This window comes from Prinia subflava, chromosome 1, assembly GCF_021018805.1.
Source record: "Prinia subflava isolate CZ2003 ecotype Zambia chromosome 1, Cam_Psub_1.2, whole genome shotgun sequence".
Classification (NCBI taxonomy): Eukaryota; Metazoa; Chordata; class Aves; order Passeriformes; family Cisticolidae; genus Prinia; species Prinia subflava.
The window spans coordinates 93,810,697-93,820,730 of NC_086247.1; the positions used below are offsets into that span (position 1 = coordinate 93,810,697).

Consider the following 10,034-nt stretch of genomic DNA (forward strand, 5'->3'; position numbering starts at 1 on the left):
ATCAGAAGCTCTGTCGGTGGTAGCTGGAACGGCAGGGATGTCCTGGCAGGGCAGTGCGGGGCCGCAGAGTAGCTGAAAGCCTCAAAGTAGCGCTGAAGAAGCAGCGGCAGCAGCGGGACAGGGCCGGCCCAGCAGGGCAGGAGGAGGTGAGCTCAGAATTCCTGGGCACACAAGCAGATGACGGTAGATTTCCCAGGATGGAACAGAGTGATGACAGTGAACTCTTCCCAAAGCAAACAGCAGCCTGACCGTCCTCTCTGATGCCAAGAGCAAGAGAGAGCAGATGTCCTAAAACTTGCGTTATCTCCCCACTCCGAGAGAAAACTCCCAGAGACCCAAAAACAAAGGGTGTAAGCCAATGCTACCCTTTCCTTTGGCTACTTCTTTGTTTTGGTCAAGCACTCGCAAGTACTCAGTAGTTAGTCTCCTAGCAACTTATGGGGAAAAAAATCCATAAGTAAAAATGAAACAAATCTAACCCCCAACAATAAGTATGGTGGAGCAGCTACTGCAGGTCCTTGTTGTGGCTTGATTGCCGTCACACTCCACAGGTAGTAACTAAAACATGCTTGCAAGTTTCCCCTAGCAGATGGAAAGAAACATGGGTGATGATAGCAGTGGCTAGATATCCTTAATTTTAATTTTTTAAGAACAGCTTAGCTATTGCCCTCTATTAGAACTAACTGCAGCACTAGTGCATAACAGAATGTCACTCTATTTTATTAGCAGGGACAGTCTACTTTGGTATCACACTCTTCGTATGTACATATATACATACTTTTTGCATATTAAGAAAAAAACAACCAAGATCTACTCCTCTCACTTAAATCCTCATGTTAATTATACCCATTTTGAGGTATGCATGGTAGGAACTTTTCAAAGCAAGTCTCCCATCATCAATCTTCATGCAGAAGCAGTATCTAATTTTCAGCTTGCCACAGCACTCATTCCGTTGTCAAGTGTTCTTCCATACACATGAAGATGAGTTCTAATCTCTTCTCACTTGTGCTGATACACTCCAGACCAATTTAGTCAGTCATAAAAGTCACAGGCTACCTTGACTCTGCAGGACGTGGTCCTCGAAAAGCAACCTGCTGTCATGGCTCTCACTTAACTCCAGGGCAATCTCCCTTGCAATTCTTCCAAACAGATCCCACAACAGGCCAAAGACTGCTCTACTGCAGCCTATGGTTGTGACCCTGCTTCCTCACTTATTCCTGCCCCACTTAGGAGCTTCTACTTCATGCCTGCATCCCTAACGAATCCTTTGTTTCCTGCAAGGGTGAGGTCCAGTGGATTCCCTCTCCTTCTCAAACCCTGGAAGCAACTCAAAGTAATTATCTTCTGGAAGTTATCAACAACCTTCAGAAACTTTCTGCACAACTTTTGCCCTGTTCTCTTGCCCTCCCAGTAGGTATTGGGGTGTCCTAAATCCACCATCAGGACCAGGGCTGTTAATGGGAAGCTCCTTCCAGTTAGCTGAAGTCTTTATCTGTTTCTTACGACTTTCTGCTCTCCACATATCAGTCATCCCCTCCCAGAACTGCAGTTGTCGCAGATTTCACGCAACTTTCTTATTTGCTTGTATTTTTCTTCCCTACAGTAACAGCAATAAATTACCATTTTTACAGCAAGACATTTTTTACAGCAAGACATTATTACACAACGGTTACAAAATCTTGTGTAATTCAGAGCAAGTCAGTTAACATTGATCAATTTCCTCTTTCCTCTGGCAAGGGAAGCCAAACCCAGGTGTCATGGGTTGGCACTGGCCAGATGTTAATGCACCCATGAATATGTTTTTTTTCCCTAATAGCTACTGTGGGATGTGATCAGGAACAGAGCAGAGCAGGCTTAAATCTTGAAAACAAAACCCACCAAAACTTTATTACATTACATAAGAACAGGGACAGAAATACTCTTAAACACACACAGAGACAGAAATAAAAACTTCTTAGAACATTTCTTCTCCCAGTTTCTACTTCCCCACACATCACTCTTCACAGACCAACCTTTGGGTTTTAGATCAAACAATCACTACTCAAAAACAAACTAATCTTCAATTCAGCAAGGGAGAGAGGAGTCTCTCTCGCACCACAGACTGTTTCTCAGAAAACACGGGTCCACCCCTTATGTGTTCCTATGTCACTCATGGCACCGCCCGGAGAGGTCTGCCAGGGTGACACTCTCTTTTTCCTACGTCCAGCGCTCTCACTGCTGTCTACAGGCTGAAAACTACATACAGGGCTCTTTTAAGGATACTTGCATGTCGAGCTCTCCCCTTTTTACCCAGGGGCCGGGGTTCCAGGAGCAGGTCTGCCATGAGGGCAGAGGGCGCCACCTCACCCTCCCCCTCTCTTCTCTGCTCGCTCCACTCTTCAAGTGCCAGTCACTGTAGCAAAAGCAAGGGCAGCTGTATCTACCCAAAAATGCAGTTTATGTTCAAAAGAGACTCAAGTTCAGTCCATGGCTGACATTATGCAAGAAAAGTCCAGCTCCAAAGGCTATTCCTCTCATTCTTTGCCCATCAGGTTCCTTCTAATCGTGCTTTATCACCTCGGTCCCAGGCCGCTTCCTTCTCCTTTTTTCTAAAATCACTAGTCATGAGAATCAATGTCTAAGAAAAGTTTCTTTCTGCCAAGCAAGGGTTAACAGTTTCTATCTCTCAGCAGGGTGCAGGCTCAGGCACTCCCAGGCTCGGCAACCCCCACGTGGCTGGGCACCTTCTCTCGGAGTTTGGGGGGAAGAAGGGGTGAGCACACACAGAAGGCACTTCCACAGTTTTCCACCCCTCCATCCTGGACGAGGCAGCTCAGTTCTAGTCCTGTCCACTCTTTTCTCTCCCCCGGGGCTCCGGCTTACCTGAGCCCGACCACGTGTTTTCCCCTCCCCCACCCGGCCTCGTGGCTGGGCAGGGGAAGGAGACCTGAGACATCTCTCTGCTGAAACCAGGATCTAAAAAGAGACCAAACCCGCTAGACTCCTGCTTTTAACTCTTTGTGTCCTCAGAGGCGTGTCTAAACCTCCGAGTGACTAATCCAGGTGCCAGCAGAAAGCTGATTACTAATCAGCTTGCTTACCTCTCCCTGAAAAAATTCACCTCCCCCAGCAACCACGACACCAGGGAATGCTGAATTTACAGCCTGTTTAAACTTTCCAACTGAACCCACCTTGTTCTTAAGAAGGCCCCTTTAGTCTCAGCTGATCAAAGTAGCTGACATAAATAGAGAACAGGTGAATCTTACTTATACTGACTTACAGATTGGATTTTAAATAATTAACTTATTTTTCCAATTATCAGATTCAAGGATTCTGAGAACAGAAACACCTACCCACTTTATCCTGCTGTACATCATGGTCCAATACCGCTATCATCCCTCCTTAAGTTCCATGCCCCCCTCATGTTTTAAAAGCATTATAAAATTAACTCAGCACTTATTTCTGTAACACCACTGTGCATTAGCAGCATGAAACCCATGAAGCAAGCCTAATGTTATTGATGGAGGAGCTTATGTTCCCCAGTCTTGGCCTTTGGATACCAGAGGGTCTACTAGTACTGCTCTGCTAACATTTTCCAATGAGTCACATGGGGTCAGAAGTGAAGACCACTGTAACACTATTACACCAGGTCCAGGTTCACTCAGTTGTACACTTTCAAGGAAATCGCATAGTGCCCTAAAAGGAACTTTATTCCTTATCATCTGATGAAAAAAAAAAAAAAAAAAAGTCCTCTAATGATTTACCTGCCTCTTAAGACAATCCTATCCCCTTCAGCCTCTTCTACATGACTGTAAGTCATTTGAGAGTTGTAATATTACAAAGCAAGAGCCTAAGATTTTCAAGGATTTGAAAACTAAAATGATTTCCAAGTAGCCTCACCATACTTTGCCTGCTTCCTGAGGGGTAAACATACCTCTTTTTGCAAAGCATCCTCAGGTTGTGCAAGAAGTGGAACAACTGCTTCCCTTTCAAACGTTGTCCCAGGGAGTGGTGTAATCTCTGGAAGGGATGACCTCTCTGTGGAGTGTTCAGTGCTGGAAGTCAGTTCAGAACTGTTTTTATTCAGAAAGCTTTTCACCTTCCCAGCCTCCAGGTTTTTTTCAGCAAAATCTTCCTGGTTATCTCCATCACCCATGGAAGTGTTGAAGCCATTTTCACCTGCCACCATCAGGCCCCAGTCAGCATAATCCATACTGTCCTTCTGCTCATGTTTGATGCTCACCTGAAAGGGGTCCTGCTCCAACTCTTTATAATCATCAATGTATTCAGGTATCTCCTCAAGGCTGGGATCTTTTCCAAGCAGAGACAGCTTCTTCAGGCTACTCACTTCCTCTGATGGCTCATTCTGGAGTCCCACAGAGTGGACCATGCTTGGGATCACTTGCCCAAACTCTAGCAGTGAGGCTGGCCTCTGAGAAGACCTCAGCACAAAGATAAGGTAGGACTTCACAGTTTCAATTTTTTTAGGTTCACAATTGTCCTTGTGCTGGCAGTTCACGATGTAACAGCGCCGTTCAAACATCCAGGACAAGTCACAACCAGCGAGGTCACAACAGGCTGCGATGCAGTCGGACACTGACAAAGCGTGAGGAACTCGCATGATTTTAGTGGTTTCTAAGTTGGGAGATATAACTGCACCTGAGTACGTGGCTCCTTCTCTGCACTGCTCACAACTGGAACCTGCAACAACACCACCAAAGTAAGGCACAGCGCTACAACCAAGCCATAACATAGTTTACTGTGACTGTAAGTGGCTTACAAGGTAGAGACAGGTGGTACTCTGTTTAAAAAAGCTAATCTCCTTTCACTAATATTGTCGCTATCTTTTTTAAGCATGTCCCTTTGCAGTAATATTTGTACTTTCGAGGATTTTTGGTGTAGGACATTGACATATTTTGCAGAAGTACCTTTTACACCTGTGCTACAAATCCAAATACATAGAAATGAAAGCAAATTGCCAATACTTAAGAACAAAGCAAAGAATACAAAAAATAAAAAAAATCATGGAATACCGCCATTACTTCCACAGCATGTTCCTACTGGAAACTTTAAAAATGTGTTTTAAAACAAAACTCAAGATACTGTAGCACGTCACTGTTTCATCTGAAGGAGCAGGGAGCAAAACTCTAAATAGGAGAAAGGTTTGCAATCTCACCTGAATGTCATGAAGAGTCCCTCACTCCAACATACTTACTGGTCTTAATATAAAACCTGCCTGAATTTCTCAAACTTTTGCTGCTTTACCCACAAGTTCATGTGAAAACCCAAGAGCTTGCTTCAGTATGGAGCTCTTTCCTTCATTTGCAGTAAAGCTGCAATCTTTTAACATGACATCAGAATTATTTTCATAGCACATTACAGACTGAGTGTGAAATGGTCAAAAAAAGCATGAATCAACATATTATATATTCCAGTCAGTTTTTAACATCTTTTCTAGGTGTTTTTTTTCTGGTTATAACTGTTCTTCAGAATTCCTCTCCCTAAAATCTGATTATGTTTCAAGACTGTTGAGTAAAGCCAGAAAATTACTCTCTTTTGTTTTTAACTGGACTTGCTAACTCAACAAATGAAAACAAACATGCCCCCACTCTGGAGCTAAGACAGGAATGGAAGACAAAGCTGACTTTGCCTGCTTTGTACCTCATTATTCACAATAGTTAGGTCACGAAAAATGAAATCAAGGAGTAGGAATAGGCTGGCAATAGAGGTTAGGTCTGAATATGAGATGCAGAGATTCTCCAACATATGCAATGTGTCCACCACCTCATCTGGGCTGAACTGCAGTGCACTCCTTCACAACACAAGGTCTGAATACAGCTATCAAAATATATGTGGGGAATCAAACTGCCCAGGAAGAATGTAAAGCTTGCAAAGTAGATTAGTTCAATGCAAAAAAAAATCCAAATCGAACAAACAAAAAAAATTTGCATCACATACTTAGGGATAGAGTGGGCAAGATGGTAGGGTGGTTTTGCAGAGCTGACTGTGTGAGGCAAAGAAAAACATGAAATGAAAACAAATTTTAAAGAAGACTGATGATTTCCAAATAAGTGTAGCTGAATAGGAAGCTGACAAAAAGGATAAAGAGATTCAAGTACCATTTTTCTGACTACAGCTACTCCTTCACACAGAGTTATGATGCTGTCAAGTGTTCCACTTTACACTTTCAGTGAAAAAAAATCTATCCAGGGAAACATGCACTTAAAACAACCTATCCTGTTCTTACACAGCCCAGACATGAAGTATCCTTATCTGTACCTAGAAGATGCTCAAGATTTCTGCTTTTTTTTTTTTTTTGTTACACTGCATATAAGCATTTCCTCTATATTCCCTTTTACCTCCAAGAACATAAGGCCCTGGCAGAGACTCAGAAAAAAAGACATCAAAAGTCTTTCCTTTAAGTTGTCTGCACAAATTAGAACAGGGGAGCCAGAAAAACTCTGGGTTAAAATTAAATACAGGAGTCAGGCATCCCATTCAACTATTCTGTCTTTTTGCAACTCATATGCATTTAGTTAATCCTATAAATGAGTAGAGAGATGAGAAATATGCCTTTAAAAGGGGAAAACAGAAACATGATTCTGTGCAAACATGTAGTATTAGGTCAATAACAAATCATTACAATGAATACTTTAGGAAAAGCACTATTAATGTGGGCCAAAAGCTCCTTTGATGGCTGTTTTCATCACCTCCCCTTCTTTAACTTATTCCTGAAATAGAAAGTGTTAAAAAAAATAAAACTGAAGGTTTCATTATTTATTTGTTCAGAACAGAATGACTAACAGTTCTTGTTTTAGAGACAGGCCTACACGACCGGGAAGCTCCACAGCTCTTATCTGAGGCCAGACTTCAAGTCCTCAATCAGCTTCAAATCTCACTCTGCCACTTTCAGTTTGACACATCAGTTATCACACTGCAGAGTCAACATCCCTCAAAATTCAAGGTGCTTCTTTAGGCATAGAGAGAAACAAGTCCAGCACATTCCTAAGATGATTCATGACTTTGAACCTTGATGTCCCAAGTACACAACCTAGCCACAAACCTTGGCTACTTGCTTTTTCAAATGTCAGAAGGCCTTCGTTTCATCTCAACAAGGAACAGAAAAAAATCTCAAAGTAATGGAAGCTTCATCTCATGCTTTATCTAGCATTACAGCTGAGTTGAATTGTAGCAGTAGGTGTGCAGGAAAGGATGAATTTATAAAGCTATTTCAGCCTCACACTCAGTGTGTGCACTAGTTGTCTTCATATGAAAAATATCTAAGATCTACTTAGAGTGAGATTGATCTGATCTCTAATTTCATATTCTCTTTCATCTAATCTTCAGTCTGCAGTGGACTCAAATAGAGATAGTGAGGTCTCTTATCTACAGAAAATTTACTGAAGCTGTGCCACATGAAAGGTCACTTAGTAACATTTGTATCTGCTACAGTATTACCCACTGCACAGCTACTTTATTTTAGTTAACTGATCTCAGGAATTAAACCACTGACTACTCTGACCAATAATGACAAAAACCAGCATCATGTAATTGTCTTTGTTTCAGAAGTATTCATTCAAGTTATCAACAGGAAGATTGATTTCCTTTATTAAAAGCCCTGGAAACCTTCTGAATATGAGTCAATAGCCTAAAACTTCTGCAAGTTAAGTGTTTCCTTTCCTCTTAGCTGCACCCTGTTACATCTACAGTAGGACAACACTGACATATCCAGAGACCTAGTAAGGCAAGTTGGTTACTGTAAAAAACCCCCAACCTATATCCCCCACAAAATCCTAATAGAGTCACAGTGTGGAATATAGTTTAATTTTAAAGAGATTCCCTCATTTAATGAGGGAAGATCAGCACCTTTCTTTGAGGTTCACACTTCTGCTCCTTCACATCTTGGAGCATGAACCCATTGATGTCAAGAGCCCATCAGGAACACAGCTGTTCCTGTGTTGCAGTTGGCTGGAGACCTTTCCTGAAGTGCACACAGAAACCTAAGAGTTGTTCTCCCCGCTGCTCACGCAGCCATGAGCACTTGAATGACTTAGAGGGAAGTATTCCTTAGTCAGTCACTGGCAAATTGTGACAGGGTACTAACACTGAGGTCATCACAGCTAAGGAAGCCCTGCAAGGGCAGAACCATCCACTCTGTCTGCTTTCCCTAGCAGCAAGCACTGTAAGAAGAAGCAGAAAGAAGGGGCAAGAGGGAATGTACAGTAATAGAGAAAAGCTCAAATTCAGACCTTGCACCTAGAAAAGTCACATTTCACCACAATCTCATTACCTTTTTGCTGGCAGCACAGCACTGAGAGCCCACAGAGCACATTATTTTCACAGCCTAAAAGCCTCTGAACTACCTGAGCATGGAGGATCCTATTGCAGTTTGCTACAGAAAGAGAAGGATTGTCCCTGTTTTCTTGCCATAAGCTCCATACACTCTCTTTTAGCAACCTACTAGTTCTGTTCTGTTTTTAGGCTTACTGATTTTTTTTTAATCTATCCAAGTAACTTTTACATCTTTTGGTGAATTTTGAGATGAAAATATCAGTATAGTATCAGTATCAGTAAAAAATAATTTCTGTTTTTTTTCCTACTAGCATAATAAGACACTGAAACAATTTTGATAAGGTTCTGGAAGCAAAATTAAAATAAGTTTTTATTTTTAGCTACAGTCATCTAAGAGGAGAAATTAAAATTCCAATTTTCAAGCTAGAGAGAATTTCCACAGCAGAGCTATAAACCCTTGCAAAGAACACTTCATATCATAAATGATGAAAAGGGCTTATACTCCATCAGCTTTGGTAATACTCTACAGAAGGTACTGTCCTGGAAACCAGAAAAGCAGTATCACTGACATCTGAACATTTCAACATCTGAAATGTCACTGCATTGGTTCCTCTAGCAGCAGCTAACATCTCTGCACACCATGAAAGCATTTCCATTCTTTTACTGCAGGCTGCCGTGAGGTTGTTTGGACCCTGACATCTCTAGGGTCTTTAAACACAGTTACATTTGCGATAACAAAGTATCTTTTTGTGTGTGGGTAAAGGTGCTGACTGAGGAACAAACAGATTAAAAAGATTCTCAGTTACATAAAAGCAAATCCTCAACGCAAGCTACCAGCACTCATCTAGTTACATCTGCAAATAATGATCTGCAAAGCCTTTATGGTCATTACAGCAATCTTCACACTTCTTTTGCTCAGGATCTGTCAAGGCATCATACTTAGTTCAGTGGTTCTGATGATCCTTTCCAAGTATTGTTTTCATTCCATGAAATATCATCATCCCTGTTTGTCACCGACAAACCAACCAAGTGCTATTAAAAAAAAAAAAAAAAAAGGTAGACATACAGCTGCAACTATTGCTTCATTGCTTCCCTCCACAAGGAAACACCAGATCACTTCCAACAGAGGTATGGAAAAATGTTAACTAACCTGGTATACGGCATAACTCACTATAATCTGAGATTGTAATCAAGCACTACACCAGCTCATATCTCTGGAATGACCTGTGTGAACCAGGACACTAGAACATCTAGGCATGGTAGTATAAGTAACAAAGAATGCACCAGGACCCCAAGGCAGTGGTTCCACTGTCATTTCAAAGGCACACCTAAATCCTAAAAATGTCCCTTGACACTCCTGGCCTGGGCTTTACATGTTAGACATGTGGGAAGAAAAGAGCATTAATCTTTTTCAAAGTCCAAGGCCAGTAGTAGTGAAATGTGCTGAAAATCGAGGGTTTGTAATGTGTTTAGAAATACCTTCTGGTAGACTAAAGAAAAGGACATTCGTGAAAGCTATCAAAGAATCTGGGACGTCATATCATCTACATCTGCGCTACGTGGACTTGAAAACAGGAGACAAGATGGCCCAACACCTATGACTGCAATTACCTGGTAATCGCTGTTTATATTTTTGTTGGAGTGGCTAATCTCAAAACAAAGCACACAACACACACACACAGTATGACAAAAGTGAGAGTCATTATATTCATAATATCTGCAGAAATGCACTTTAACAGCAGTATTTCCAAGGTCTGCTTCAA

The 10,034-nt window shown here is 41.7% G+C and overlaps 1 protein-coding gene across 1 annotated transcript in view; it reads right to left on the minus strand.

Moving 5' to 3' along the window:
- KIAA0319 (KIAA0319 ortholog) overlaps positions 1–4,680 on the minus strand; it is a 33,295-nt gene extending 28,615 nt beyond the window's left edge. Inside the window, exon 1 of the mRNA XM_063420215.1 lies at positions 3,914–4,680. Coding sequence (XP_063276285.1) covers positions 3,914–4,600 — 687 coding nt within the window. The 5' untranslated portion in view covers positions 4,601–4,680. The remainder of the gene's footprint in view (positions 1–3,913) is intronic.
- Positions 4,681–10,034: the final 5,354 nt, after the last annotated feature.